This window comes from Acinonyx jubatus, chromosome C1 (assembly GCF_027475565.1).
Source record: "Acinonyx jubatus isolate Ajub_Pintada_27869175 chromosome C1, VMU_Ajub_asm_v1.0, whole genome shotgun sequence".
Lineage (NCBI taxonomy): Eukaryota > Metazoa > Chordata > Mammalia > Carnivora > Felidae > Acinonyx > Acinonyx jubatus.
Genome location: NC_069381.1, coordinates 191,681,626 through 191,697,672, shown reverse-complemented (window position 1 = coordinate 191,697,672; position 16,047 = coordinate 191,681,626). Strand labels below are relative to the sequence as shown.

At 33.5% G+C, this 16,047-nt stretch overlaps 1 protein-coding gene across 12 annotated transcripts in view; it reads right to left on the bottom strand.

The window, feature by feature from the left end:
• The window catches only part of UNC80 (unc-80 homolog, NALCN channel complex subunit), a 225,277-nt gene that overhangs the window by 140,188 nt on the left and 69,042 nt on the right, over window positions 1–16,047 (bottom strand). For all 12 annotated transcript variants that reach the window (XM_053215737.1, XM_053215744.1, XM_053215738.1 and 9 more), the window contains exons 20-22: window positions 15,694–15,800; window positions 13,755–13,851; window positions 7,675–7,847 (exon numbers count right to left, since the gene is read on the bottom strand). In XM_053215737.1, the coding sequence (XP_053071712.1) occupies window positions 7,675–7,847; window positions 13,755–13,851; window positions 15,694–15,800 (377 nt within the window). The remainder of the gene's footprint in view (window positions 1–7,674; window positions 7,848–13,754; window positions 13,852–15,693; window positions 15,801–16,047) is intronic.

Sequence of the window (16,047 nt, the reverse complement as noted above, 5' to 3'; positions counted from 1 at the left end):
TGTAATGCAAACTTTAAAACTTTTATAAGAAAAAATAAGAATATATTTATTGCCTTGTAATTTCTTTAAAAATCTGTTTAAAAAGCTGCTAGCCATAAAGAAAATTTTAATGAATCAAATTAAAATTTTCTCTTTATTAAAATTTAGTATAAGGAATAAAATGAAAATAAGCCACAAAGTAGGGAACAGAAAATGGATTATAATTGACAATATCTACATCCTTTTAAAATCCTCAACAAAATTTAAATAATCCTCCAAAAAAGAGAAAATAAACACATGGGATCTTTTGCCAAAGTGAAACGTGAATGGTAAATGGTATAAGAAGACATTTCAGATTTTAGGTTGAAATATAAAGTGTTGTTACTTCAATTCATCAGGCTGGTAAAGATAAAAATGTTGGACAATTCAAGACAAGAGCACAGAGAAACAGCAGCTTTTATTACAATGTTGGTGCCAGTAATTGTTGCAACTACTTTGAAATACACTTTGGTATCCTATAGTAAAATTATGATTCAGTAATGCCACCCACGCATGTATTTTGAAAACTGTAAATCAAGGCCCATATGCAGTAACACTCATGAAGGCATTGTTCAAAATAGTGAAAATTTTGAAAAATAAAAATGTCCATCTAACATTGAATGGATATGTAAACTGACATATTCAAACAAACATCATTCACCAGTGAAAGTGATTGTATTAATGCTAAAGCATCAACAAAGGTGAACTCAAATGAAACATGGAACAAAAAGAGGATGGTATAATTTAATTTAAATGAATTTTAGAACTAGGCAAACAAAACAAAAAGAAACAATGTATTTCCTAGAGATACAAGTGCATGTGGTAAAATAAAGAAAGCACAGGAAAGATAAAATAAAGTTCAAGAGAGCAGGGTCTTCTGGGAGTATATGATTAGGGAAGGGAATCCAAGCAACTTTAAAAAACTGGAAATGTCCTATTTTAAGGTAGTGGTGGATATGTGACATTAAAACTTTTTTTCCCCTTCAACTCTTCGTGTTTATGATATACATTACTTTTATGCTACATTTCATACTTAGGATCTTTTAAAAAATTCAATAATATAGAAATAGCACTAGAATCAAGTGAATAATTTCATGATTTAGTTTGGTTATTACTGAATTATTTCAACCTTTCTTATGATTCAAAAGAGAACACAATATGATTTCACTTTGATAGTTCCTCGTAGGCATGTATATTCCTACTTCCCTGAAAGAAGCTAATCTGCATTGATCACCAAGTAGTCTTATGATGGGAAGCCCTGTGTGGATCAAATTCGATGCAGTGAACCTGAAAGTGTGACTATATCTATGGGAACCAGTGTTTCGTTTTCTCCCAAAGACTTCCAGTTTATTCTGCTTAACTGGTATAATTCTTGATAGCATCCCCTTTCACTCTCCAAAGTGCCTCAGTTGGAGAAAAAATTATACAATCGTTCCTAAAGCTATCTATTTATAAGGCTATGTAATTTACCAAGAATTAGGTTTTCTCCATCCCAGACCAGAGAGAATTCTATAATATCACTGACTTTCTTGCCTTCTTGGAATTTCTCCTAATGCAAAAGACATTATTACTAGTGTTATTCATGCTCATAAATTAGAGATCACTATGTCTGTTCATGTTATATATTTAACTGACTAAAAAAGGACACAATATTTCATCTGAACGATACAGAAAACAGACAGAAGTGCCTTTCGTTAGAACTGTTTAATTTTTCTATTTTTGTGCTTGCAGATTACATAAACCTGGAGACAAATGAGGTTTTTCTAAAACATGTCTTTTCTAAAATGCTTTACAGTTGTGTCTATTAAATTTGTACTAAAAAGAAAGAGCGTGAGGCAGAGCTGTGCTGGACTTAAAATTAAACCAATTATCCCCAAGTTGAGTAGTCAGAGCAATAACGACAAGAGAATTGTTTAAAACCAAACCTGCAGAAAGACTTGGAATGTTGACATCTCTAACATTTCTTTCATTTAATGATACTTTTTAATTCTGAAGAAAATTGCAAATTTGAAAAAGTCACATTTACAATCTATGATTAAGGCGATAAAACAGTGAAAACTTCTGAAATAAAAATTACATCATAATGCAAAAAGTGTATTTAAGCTGCACTTAAAAATAAATGCATCATCCAACAGAAGCAAACAATAAAGGAGAGAAGGGAGAAAGTGTTGGAATGGATTGTGATGATGAAATGAACACATTTGTCTTTCCCTCCTCTCCCAAATCCTATCTGGTGAAATGGCAGAATCAAGAAGTATGCCTATATCCATATCTGTATCTGGGTCTCATCTGTGTATCTATCAATCAGCAATCTATCCATCTATGTCATTTATATTTATACCTACCTCTCTCTATGTTTCTATATTCATATTTCTATATGGTAGAAATACAGATATTTCTATATTCATCTTTCTACTTGATAGAAATTTCTATCCATATTCACACAATTATACCTATATGACAAAAACCACAAATGCATTGTAAAACACGTAAGACATATTTTAACAGTGAGACATTTCTGAAAGCCAGGAGGAAGATGAAATCAGATATTAAGTGAAGCCAAATACAGAGGAAACAAAGCTAAAAATACATTTAGTGGAGGGCATTTGTGAAAGTTAGAGTAATTCCAAGAAACTCTTAACCCAGATGAACAGGTATGCAGTTGTCATACCTGGGCAAATGACAGTAAACACTGAAGGCTACCTTGAGTCAAGCACACAGGACACACAGCTCTGTTCCCCTTCCTCAGGATGCTTGTCACAATTCATCAGTGATCCGTTCCTTCACTTTTCCGTACTTGAGAAACTGGATTTAAGTTGTGTCCTTAGTTGGGGACTGTTCCCTGAGCTGGTTCCTTTTCTCTCATGTGAACAAGGTAATAAATATGAAAGTGCTTTATAAACTATCAAGTATAATGAAAATGTTACTATGGTTATCCACTACTGCCACCATCATTACCTCTCCCTTTTATTCAATGAGCTCTACCTAGATTCTTTGTCTGATAATGGAGACTACCACACTCCTTTAAACCTTTACTGATTCTGATATCTGGAATTGTGACCTCTGACCTCTGTATACTCCTTGGCCTTGACCTCGAATCACAGACTCAGGTATGAAAGGGAATCATACAAACCACCCACTTCTTGTGGCCCCTCTGTACAGTGGCCCCCATTGAATCCAGTCTAGTGACAAAGAACTGATCACTTCTCAGTGGAGCTACCCCATCACTGGACATCTACAATGATCAGAAAATGCTTCTTTTCTTTGAGGCTCAAAGACACTGCTTATAAACATCAATCCCCTTTATTTTATTTCTTACCATGAGATTTATAAGATTGAGAAGGTCAAGCAGGGCCAGAGTAGGTTCCAAAGGAAAGGAAGAAAAGAGAATCTAGTGGTCTGGTAACTATCTGGCAATAGCCATATTTTGGGGGAAGTAAAATACACTTTAAGTTTCCAGTGGGATTCAGCCCAACTTAGGGGTAGGAGTCAAGCTACAGGCAGGAAGAGTGTACTTGTATCTGGAAACCCCTGTAACCTCATCTCCTTGAAAACTAAGCATTATAGCAGTTGGAAATCAAATAGGTATGAAACCATTTTGGTAGGAGGGGATGAAATGTCAACAGCAAAGAGACTGGATTATCAAAGTATTGATCAGTATTCCTCTTAAAATAATCTACGTTCAGAAACCAGTATTCATTTGTTCTATTGGGATTATTTTTCAAGTCTCTAAATGCTCTCTTTGTGACAAGCCTCATATTTCTCCCATGCCTACATATCTTATACAATTCCTAAATATTACATATAGGAAGCAATTATTCTGTTTTCATAACACCAATAATTGTTAATAAAAGTAATCAGTCCAATTACTTGACTAAAATGTTTCATTTGCCAGTAATAATGCATTAATTGAGATTTAATTCTTAATAGTTTTGTTTTCATGGATGGGTTTTGCGGGGAGTCCATAAACCTTCTAATATTATTTGTTAAATTTTGTCTACAAGTGCACTTCTCTTGGGAAAATTTCCAGAGCTTTAATCCAATTCTAAAAGAGTCTATGTCTCCAAAATATTAAGAATCACTGGTTTAGTGGAGCCCCTGGGTGTCTCAGTCCGTTACAACTTTGGCTCAGGTCATGATCTCATGGTTTGTGAGTTCAGGTCCTGTGTCGGGCTTTGTGCTGACAGCTTAGAGCCTGGAGCCTGTTTCAGATTCTGTGTGTCCCTCTCTCTCTGCCTCTTTCCCACTCATGCTCTGTCTTCTCTCTCAAAAATGAATAAACATTAAAAAAAAATACTGGTTTAGAGAGTGAATATGTGGTGTGAATCTTTAAAGAAAAACTCCTATATTTTCTGATTATGAGTTCATCATGTATTCGTGTATAAAGGAAACTTTTTAAAGGATTCAAATGCTTTTGGACCATTAAAATTCATAATAGCTGTTTAAATGTTATCATGCCATCATTTTCCAAGTTGTATGGACAGCTATGTCTATATCATCTTTCTACCAATTTTTCAAAAATGTGAAATAATATGGTTTGTTATTATCATTTTCCATAATCTCATTAGGCAGTTGCTTGAGAAATTTGATGCCCCATCTTGTCTAAAAATCTCCCAAAGTAGCTATGACTTTAAGATTGACACGAAAATAGATATGATGGTACCTTTGGAACATTACAGCTTAAACCACCTACCTGTAAAGTGCTAATGCATAATTGTTACTGTGAGTTCAACTAACTTCTGTCATCTTTACTTTCTTACTTACATTTATCATGTATAAAATACAGAATTTATTACTTTTGCATGTTTTAAAATAAGTTCCTATAGTTATCTCACATAATTTTTTAATGAGACAACCAAAATACAGTCTTTAAAGACACACAGAGGTCTAATCTGGCTCTATCCTTTGCTAGCTGTGTAGCCTTGGACTGTTAGTTGGTCTTTCTGAGCTTCAGTCTTTTTTTCATTTGGAAACAGTAGGCACACAATAAATGTTAATCATTAGTTTATCTACCCTAGAATGCTGTACATTAAGAAGGCTGGAATACAGATCACTAGGCAAATACAATCTTCAGCAAGAAAGGTTCAAAAGAAGTTGTTTTGTTGCATCATTATTAACAGCTAGCACCATGCTTGGTACATGGGAAGCTCTCAATAGATATTGGTAGAATTAATTAATTATATGATGAGTATCTTTTAAGCCACATTGGGCCATATCTTTTAAGCCACTTTTTAATTCCACCACTCATGCCACTTGATATAATTAACATGCAGAGAACTGCCCCTCCTCTGTGACAATATCCACTTTAAAATTATTTACTATGCAGGGAGGGGCCAAGGAGTGTTCCATTCCCCATTACCACCATCTCATTATTACCCTGTTATTCTGACTTCCTTCTATTCTTAATCAAATCCTGCTGCTTCCACCACTAACCAACCATCATGTAGTGGTGTCTGACATTTTATTCCCTGTCAACACTTTCTAATCATTTGATAGTTAGAATATAGGAATTTATGGACACGTTAATGAGCACTTCTTAAGTGCAAATAAGATGGAACATACTTAATTGGGTGTTAATATTTTTGATGAACTGGCTGTTCATATACTTACTCCTTATGTGAATGTTCCATTGTTTCTCCTTTTCTTATGAATTTGTTACATTTGTTTATTTTAATCTGCTCCTTTTGGAATAGGTCAATAGTGATTAAAAAACATCATTGCACAACTCAAAGGGGTGGCAGGCTAGTTACCATTCTCCCACTTAAAAAACAAGGGATTGGCTCCTTGCCTTGTCAAACTCTTGCTTTAGACAGGCACTTGATTTTTGATTAATTGTCACCAGCCTCAGCTCTCCTGGAGGCTCATGATTCTTCACATTTACTAGTCACCAAAGCAGACATCAATACATATTGAACATTTTGGAATATATAAATATTCACAATGACCAATATCTGGGAATGGGGAACTGGCTGAAAAATCTTATACAACAAGTTATCATTTTGGGTGATTACAGTGGTATTTGTGTTTCAGGCTTAAATGAAACCACCTCTCTTGCTAGTCACTATCCTGAGAGCAAAAGCTGCAAATGTCACCCAAAAAATGTCATAAATCACATGATTAGACTTGGATTATTTTCAAAGGTAAAATATGGGTGGCCAATGATCAGTTATTCCTGTGTTACAAAATCTGGAAAACAGATCATTTATAGGCAGGCTTAAAGCTTTTTGTTTTAAAAACAGTCTATTTTAGTTTGTATTTTTTAAAAGAGAAAATAAAAGACTTTTATTGTTGATGCTTATCTGGTAGTGAGTACCCAGAATTTACACAGTGTATGAAGAATTTATTAAACCAGAGATAAATAAAGGAAGTTGAGAGACTGAGTTCAAAACTCATATCTGGGCCTAGTTTACCTGGCAGAAGCCCTTTCTAAAGAAGATTCACTTTATATTCCTTAAACCCTTACCTGTGTATATAATACCATGAAGTTCAAAGCACTTCTGCACAATTAATTTAAATTGATCCTTCATATCTTTCTTCCAATTGATAGACAATTAAACAAAGACTCAGAGATGTTTAAGTACTAATACATGACAAACCTAAAACTAATAATAACAAAATAATAATAATGACCTACTTTATTGAACAGTTATCTTACCAGGCACTGTGATGAAGGCTTTCTATTTAATGCTTCATTTAATCCTCACACTAGCCTGAGGAGATAGGTATGTTATTATTACTCTTTCATTTTACAGAAGTTTGTCTGGTAAATGTTAGAGTGATTTTGATCCAGGTAGTCAGATTCTAAAGCCCTCATATCCTTTTAATCATAATGCTATACAGTCTACTTCCCAGTGCATATTTATTAAAATTTGTCCTTTTCTTTTTTCATCTCACCACCTTTCTTCCTCCTTTTGCCATTAGTGCTGAGAAAAGCAAACAAAAAAATAAACCCACAAAAACTATACGATCATCTGAATAAATGTAGAAAAAGCATTTGACAAAGTACAACATTCATTCTTGAAAATAACTCTCAACAAAGTTGGTTTAGTGGGAACATTCCTCAACATCATAAAGGCCATACACAAAACACCCATAGCTGACATCATACTCAATGGTGAAAAACTGAGCTTTTTCTCTAAGATTAGGAACAAGATGAGAATGTCCACTGTCATTTTCATTCAACATAGTATTGAAAGTCCTAGCCATAGCAATCAGACAAGAAAAAGAAAGAAAGCATCCAAATTGGAGAAAGAAGTAAACTTTTTACTATTTGCAGATGACATAATGCTATATATAGAAAACCCTAAAGACTCCACCAAAAATCTACTAGAACTGATAAATAAATTCAGTAAAGTCACAGGAAACAAATTTAATATATGGAAATCTGTTGCACTTCTATGCACTAATAATGAAGTAGCAGAAAGGGAAACTAAGAAAACAATCCCATTTATAATTGTATGCAAAATAATAAAATACCTATAAATAAGCTTAAACAAGGAGGTTTTGAAAGATTTGTCCTCTGAAAACTATAATAAAGCCTTAATTAAAAAAAAATAACTCCACAGATAGGGTTAAGATTAGGGACTCAGGCTTTCCTCCATTAGCATTATTAATTGTAATGGGAGATAGAGTGGGCAAATTCTTCTAACAACTTACAAGATCCAAAGCAGCTGCCAGGATGGATGCATCAGGAATTGTCCCTGGCTCACAGCAGTTTAACAGAAATTGAAAGCGCTTCATGCCTTGTCGGATTGCTCCAAGATTCACCACGTTTTTGCTTTTTCCACCATCTTGGTTGGAAGACAGATGGTCATCAAAACTGTGGCAACCTGTAGGGGTTTTCCCATGATGGAGGAATGAAGGAGAGAGAGTATAATGGGTCATAGATTGAAAAAGAGCTTCAAAGTTATAACACTATGTTTTGTGCAGAGTTGGCCTGAAAACTTTCTCCCTGACTCCACCTCCTTCCTTTCCATCCTAATGCCTGATTTAGATGTACCATGGCTTTTGGGAATCTGGTGACACATAGCATATGCATGTGCAGAGTTTTACATGAATATAGGATCTGATCATTTTGTACCAGGTCTCTTCTCTAATACTAGCAAGAAACCTTAGTATATTTAAAATGATTCTTCTTGTAATCGACAACTAACTTCTATTTTATGGACGATGCAAGTCCTGGCAATTTTAAATCTATTATCAAGGACAGGATCTTGATATCTTGGTAATAATACAAAGAATCACTGACTTTTGGAGTTGTAAAGAATCTTAGATGTTGGTCATTTAATTCCAGGATTTCTAAACCTGGCTGTATATCAAAATTACCTAGTAAGATCCTGAATCTCATCCAGACTTTCAGAATCAGAATTTTTAGAAGTGGAGTGTAGGAATTTGTGCTTTGTAAGCTTCTCAGAACATAATGAGGTAGCCAGCCTGACCCAGGACTGTGACCAGAGATTTGGGAACCACCGATCCCTCCCCACACTTATTTTTCCATAATTAAGCTGCCCATGAATAGGAATCAGTCTAGAGCTTATTAAATACAGAATATCAGGTCTCATCACTAGAGATTTTGATGCCATGTCTGGGGGGATATGCGTATTTTAACAAACACTCCACATGATTTATTGACCACAGAAAGTCTAAGGATCATACATTAAGAAAAAAGTGATACAAAGTATTGTTTTTCATTAGTTTTATCCATAGGCACATTTGAAAAACCTAAATATCTCCTGACTTTACTACAGTTTCTAATATATATCTAAAAAATTTCCTTTTATAAGGGTATTATGCTGAATATTGTTTTTAAAACCCAGTCCAAGCCCCTTCTCAGGATTCTGAAATGTACCTGTGATACCCAAGAATAAACCCCAAGGATGAGAATCACTGATTTAGAGCTTCCCTTAATTTCTGTTCACACCACTCATTTGTGGTTACCAACTCCAGGTTGTCATTGAGAAGTCACAGATCAGATCTCCAGAAATGACTTTCCCACCTCTTCTGTTAAGAGTACCCTGATCCCTTCTACCTATTGCCCTACTTTTCCTACCTGCTGCCTCAGCACAAAGGCACATGTATGTATGTCTGGGATTTATTGAAAAAAACACCTTTAAAAAGCATGAAAGATAGATGAAACAGAGATGGAAAAATTTGATCAAATTTTTGTTTGATCATGGGTGATGAATATTTGGGATCCATTAGACCATCCTTTTTACTTTTTGTCTATGTTTGAAAATTTTCATAAGCACAAAAAATGCCTCATGATATAATTAAAAGATCATTATCAAAATTTCCCACATTTCAGTCCTTATGGGCATACTTCCTTTTCAGATGCAAATGTTCCATATTCAAAATTCCATATTCAACATCTTCAGCACTTTTTTTCCAATTAGTGTGACATATTTTTTATCAATTGTAAAATGAAATAGCACACAAAGAATCTGATGGTGCAAACAATTTGGAAGACAGAATCTCAAATGACACAAAGGAGGTAGAGCTAAAAGCTACAGATAAGGAACAAACACTTCCTGGACAGCTGCCTTTCAAAATGCTACTCTATTTGTTCACTGGGCATTATCAAAACTACCAGAACCAGTAACTTCCTGTTATTTCTCCTATCTGTATGTCACTTTATTAGTCATTGATATACAGTCTTTTAAGTTGCACATATCAGCAGAAATCTCATCTGTTAAAAGAATAACCTTAGCAGTGCCTTTAACTTTTATAAAATAATATATTTTTAATGAATCCAGTTGTTTTATGATTTGTTACTATAAGTAAGATTTACAATACATTAGGTGATAACTGCCTCAAATTTGTAATAGAACGAATATATAAGACAGGATGTATGATCAGTAAACTTATTCTTATTTAACCGATTTATTAAGGACAGTTGCCATCATCTTATTAAAGGAGGCTTAACAATAATAAGCTTTTCATCATTTTTCTCAATATTTATTTGACATGATAATGAATTCTAAAAGAAAGCTATTTAATATTACCAAAGGAAGTACCATTTTGATCAAAAGAACTTTAGAAACAAAATGGTTAAAGAGTCTAAGTAAAATAATGAAGAGAGAAGTGATCAAAACAATCTTTGTCAGGAAGAACATATATTCTTTGCTTCACAGAATGATGGATATTTATTCAGGTATGAAGATCAGTAGAATCCTATGAGCTCAGGACATAAGAATCACGCTTGTAAGAAAAAGCTATTTATAATGGAAATTTTCCATTGTATCTATATAGCATTAATGGATAACCATATATTTGCTACCATAGTTTAGCATTTAGTACATGCCAAATAGTGTATGAAATATTTTATAATTTATTTTATTTTTTGTAATAGTCCTTTAAGATAAATCTTTAAAGATGATTTAAAAAAAAGAGAAAGAAAGAGAATGAGAGACAAGAGAGCAGTAAGAACATAGACAGAGAGATACACAAAGAAGGGATAGGTTAAGTAGCCCAGTCTAAGTTCATGCAAGAGAAAGTTATCAAGTCAGGATTCAAATCCAGACCTAATGACCACAAGCCTACGCTCTTATCATTATGCCATAGAGCATCCTCAAAATACACAACTGTTCATGTTGAAGGAGGTTAGAGTTTTCTATATTGCTGAAGGTAGAGATTATGTCAGGAAAACTTATAGTAAGAAATAAATCAACATTGTACATGTTACAAACTGATTGTAAAATTGTTCCCAGTTGGCATTCCATATTGTAATCCTAAAAGAAATGTTAAAAGTAATTTGGCTATAGAATACATCTTCTGTCAATCTTTTATATAAACTTACTAGGATGTAAGGATGCCTCTTGGCTTCCTTGGACATAATGATTTTTTTGTCTCAGTACATTCTAGTTGCATTTATTTACTATCTTTTACATTAAATTTACTGAGGTATAAGTTATAAATTTATATAGAATACAGTTTTTATAATGTGTTAAACTTAAAAAGGGATACTTCAAAATATAGTATTTCTTTAAGCAGCACTTCCATGGAATTTATGGCAGAGCTGAGCACATAGAAGATTTTCAGTAAATTTTATTAATCAGTTGAAAAAAATATTGCTTTAATAAAATATCTTCCCTCAAATAAAGACAACATGATTTCTAAAATGAAATATCCTTAGTGAATATGAAAACATAGAAGAAAAAGCTTATTATAAATGCAATTTCAGTGTTGTTAAATGTTCAGATATATTTTTAATTTATTGAATAATGTTTTTACATTTTAAAGAAATCCTATTAACTATTGCATTTGATGTTAACTCAGTGAATTTTGAGTACTACATTTAAATTGAAGGTAAGAATGCTTGATGTTTGTTTTCTTTAATAACTTTAAAGAACCAGAGACAATATAATTAAATCAAAATAATTGAGAAAGAAAAGGACAATACATCTATAATGGGTGCATAGGAATCATTTGTGCATATGGACTGGAAAGGAAGGAAGGAAGGAAGGATGGATGGAAGGAAGGAAGGAAGGAAGGAAGGAAGGAAGGAAGGAAGGAAGAAAGACAGGCAAAAGCAGATTCAGAGAGAGAGAGAGATGTTCACCTGGCCAAGGGCAGTTAGTTGTTGCAAACTGCAATGTAGTAAGATTAATAGATTATGTTTTTTTAAGTTTTTTAGAAGAGCTGGGGATACCTGGCTTCTGCAAGAGATCCAGAAGGAATTATCCCACAGAATACCTTTTATAATCTCTTTTTAAATTTTTTAAAGTTTATTTATTTATTTTTGAGAGAGAGAGAAAGAGAGAGAGAGAGAGCAAGCACACACACAAGAGTGAGGGAGGGGCAGAGACAGAATTCCAAGCAGGCTCTGTACTGCCAGCTCAGAGCCTTGTGCGGGGCTTGAACCCATGCACTGTGAGATCATGACCTGACCCAAAATTAAGAATGGAATGCTTAACCAACTGAGCCACCCAGGCACCCCTATAATCTTTAATTAGCCAGAGAACATGGGCAAGGAATAATGGTGATGTGTAAGCTATCTTCTCTTGCCAGTCAAAAGCACATAAAATTCCAGATATCAATTTTAGATTTTATGGTTTTTGTCTTCTGTATACACAGAAACAGATAGTCTTATTTAAGGTACTGCTGACACAAATTGATCCCAAAGTCAGAATTTATGAATATTCCATATTATATTTCTCTATAATTTTTCTATCATCCTTTTCTATTTGTGAATGAAATATAAACAATATATAAAAGAATATGTAAAACTCTGAGATATCATGAGGAGTGAAAAAGAATCTATGGGAACTGAAAATAACAAAAGTTCTGGTAGTTAGGAAGATTCTTGAAACCATAGACTAATAACTTTGATGTATGCCCTAGCCAAATTCTGTCAGAGATAATTAAACAGGAACATTTTTTTTAAAACAGAAGTAATCATAGAAATCATTGTAGCTTCATGAAGAATACATTGTATTGAACTAAGCTGCAGATTTCCTTTAGATAGAGTTATAAAGATGTGAGATTTTTAAAAAATCTGATGATATTTTTATCAAGAAATGGGAAAATGTTTACTAATTCTAGTAAATTAAGTATATGGTTGGCTAAAAAACTGTACCCACAAATTGTTAATTAATAAAAGTTAATTAGAAGTGTTGTAGAGGTTATATCTTTATATTTGTCCCAGTCAGTAATAATAGCAACAATTTGGATGGAAACAGGGAAATGTGTATGTCTCTGCAGATGAATCCTTATAGCACAATTGTAAAGAAGAAAAGATTTCAAATTCAACTTAGTTTTGGTTCTGTCTCTTAATTTCTGTTCTGAGCATATGACTTAACCACCTACCAAATTAATGAAACAATAAATTTTATTTATTTTGAGATGAAGAATTAATAATGGCTATATCAAAATATAGCATGATATTCATTCATGTGGAAGAGGGCTATCAAAAGTTAATCCAAAATTCAGTATAAGCCAACTATGTGATATAAAAGTTGATAATGCAACCTTAAATTGTGCTCATACACTTGCTATGTTCCTGGAGCTTAATAATTGCACTATTTATTACACCGATTAAAGTCAAATATGATGTATTGCATTCCATCTGAAGCTCCATATCTTGTAAAGTGTATCATTTAATTAGAATGCACAGTAAAATAGAATCAGGATGGTGATGGCTCTAGAGACACTTCCATGTAAAAAAAAAAAAAGGACTCAAAAATGTTTGACCAGCAGAAGTGAGATCAAAAGAGAGAATGTGAAATAGATAATAGGCTAAGTTAGCATTACATGTGTATATTTGTGTGTTTGGCCACAGATATCATAACTGGAACTAATGAATCAAATTTATGGATGGGAATATTTTCAGAATGTAAGGAAAGACTTTCTAACAATTAAAACTGTCTAGTTCTGGAACAAGTTGCTTTGTAAAGTAACAGACTCCCCCTTAGTGGAGGTGTTCCGAGGGTGGCTGGCCACTTGTCAGGGATATAATGTGCAGAGTTTCTAAGTAGATAGGTGGATGGATATCTGAAGGTTCTTTAAAGCTCTTAGATTTTAACAAAGGACAGATAGCAGAAAGAGAGGTTCTTTGTAAACCTAATGTCTTCCATAAATGTCTGTTGAACAAAATTGATAAGAAAATGAGAAGCTATAGTAGTACAACACACATATAAGAAAGAAATCAGTGGAAATAGAAAATGGACCATTTTATCTAAACAAATTTTTGTTCTGTGTGATGAAAATTGGATGTCATTCTTAGGCTGCATGACATTTACCAAGACGTTTGAAGAAATTCTCCTCTTCATCTCTTCCATTTTCCATTCCACTCCCTGGCCCACCTTCAGAAAGCTTCACTGCACTGGTAAATTTGACCTGAGACAAAAAGGAGAGTAGTAAGATAGCTAAACTCAAAGGCAATTCTTTGTGTTTATACTAACTCTTGCCTTGAAAAATAAGTTGTTTAGAATATGAAGATTACTTCAGTTCTTCAGACTTCCACATCTGGTTAGTCAGTAAGTATGTGTACCACAGAAGACATCACTTATAATTGTAATTAGAAGAAGGATCCGGTCATAGATTGAAAGTAAATAGTCAGGCACTATGAATTAATTCAGTGAGTAAGTGAGATGTCCTTACAGCTTCGTTCTGATAAAATCCAAGCTCAAATTTATGAACAACAAGGTATATTCATCCTTTAAAAACCACACCACAATTGATAATGAGACAAAACTGGAAGACAGCCAAATAGAAGATTTCAAATTTTTATGAAAATAAAACAGTATAAATTAATTCATAAGGTACCCTATAATTAAAGTGAAATAAGATGTCTGTTTGTTTGTTTTCTCCTCAGGAGTTAAAATGTGTTCTTGATCTTGCCCTAAGGTCAAGAGTATTTAAAATTTTCAGCAAGCAAGGAATCTATGGGCTTCACATACTCTCAATATTTGGCCAATACTTTAGCCAAAAAAAATGTGAAGGAGAAAATATATTTTCTAAATGTCTTATAATGTCGATATGTTCTTTTTATAATTTCAAAATATTACTATTAAAACCTATAGAAGAAAACTGGCTTTAGTGAGATTCACAGCAGAAATAATATAAGGAAATGATTTATATATAAAGAAATGTAACTCTTACCATACACTAAAAATTATAGTGTGGATCATGCACAGGGAAGACTCTTGTAGGCAATGGATTTCACTGAGTATAATTCATTACCTTTTCCAAATAGTATGCTGTTACAATGCTTAATAGTATTATGAAGAAGCACTTAATGGGAAAAAATGATCCTGAATTTCTTTATCCTTTTCAATAGGAAGAATGGTTCAGGTGGTTGCAAAAGTAGTAGAAAGAGGATCAATGTGGGTTTTAATGCATAAAAGGAAACATTAGAAAAATACCAGATAGTTGGGTGGGAGCTTCAGATGTCAGGAATTTCACATGTGTGTTAAAAGTTAAAACTATCTGAGAAATACTAATTTGGATGCCTTTCATTGACTTTTCTTGTCTGATTGCTGTGGCTAGGATTTCTAGTACTATGTTGAATAAAAGTAGAGAGTAGAAATCCATTTGCAACAACACAGATGGATCTAGAGGGTGTAATGCTAAGTGACATAAGTCAGAGAAAGACAAATTTCAAATGATTTCACTCATATGTGGAATTTATAAATCAAAACAAAGAACAAGAAAAAAAGAGACAAACAAAAAACCAGACTCTTAAATACAGAGAACTGATGGTTATCAGAGAGGTGGTGGGTGGTGGGGTGGGTGAAATAGGTGATGGGGATTAAGAGTACACTTATCATGATGAGCGCTGAGTAATGTATAGAATTGTTGAATCACTATATTGTACACTTGAAAGTAATATAGCACTGTCTGTTAATTACACTGGAATTTAATAATAAAAATTAAAAAAATAAAGTTAAAACTGAATAACAAAAAAATAGCCAGGAAATAATACCCATGTACACCTTTAGATCTGCATTATAATTTTATGTAAATTTTTTGTTACTCTTTTCTTCCTTTCAATAATAGCCTACTACTTAGATATCTTAGTTTTCATTGCTCATTTAAGTTTCCAAACTTGGTTCAGCTTGAAGACAGTGTCTTCGACTCTTTCTTATTTGGCCAGTCCAGGTGTTTAGCATTTCTCAGTCCTGACATTTTTCTATCAACAACCCCAACACTCTCTTACATAAGTGATGTCCTGTTTACCTTGGAGCTTTGCCTGATGAAAGACAGGCGGTCCACAGAGCTGATGTCCAGAAGGTCCTCCACGCCATCTGCCAGGCCCGAGAGGGAGGACCGTTTCAGCCAGTTTCCTATTTAATAATTTTTGAAAAGTTAGACCATTATATCATGTTCTCCCAAGTAGATAAAAAGAAATGTCAGCATGTGCTCAGCAAGCAATGAAAGTTACATGGCGTGGTATAAATTGAAGTGAAGACAAATTGTTTTCAAAATTATACACGCTTTGAATATTCAGTGTTGGACCATAAAATTACATGACTAAGACCAGGACAAAAAGAACTTGGGCCTCTTTGGTGAATAAAACTATATTCCATCCAG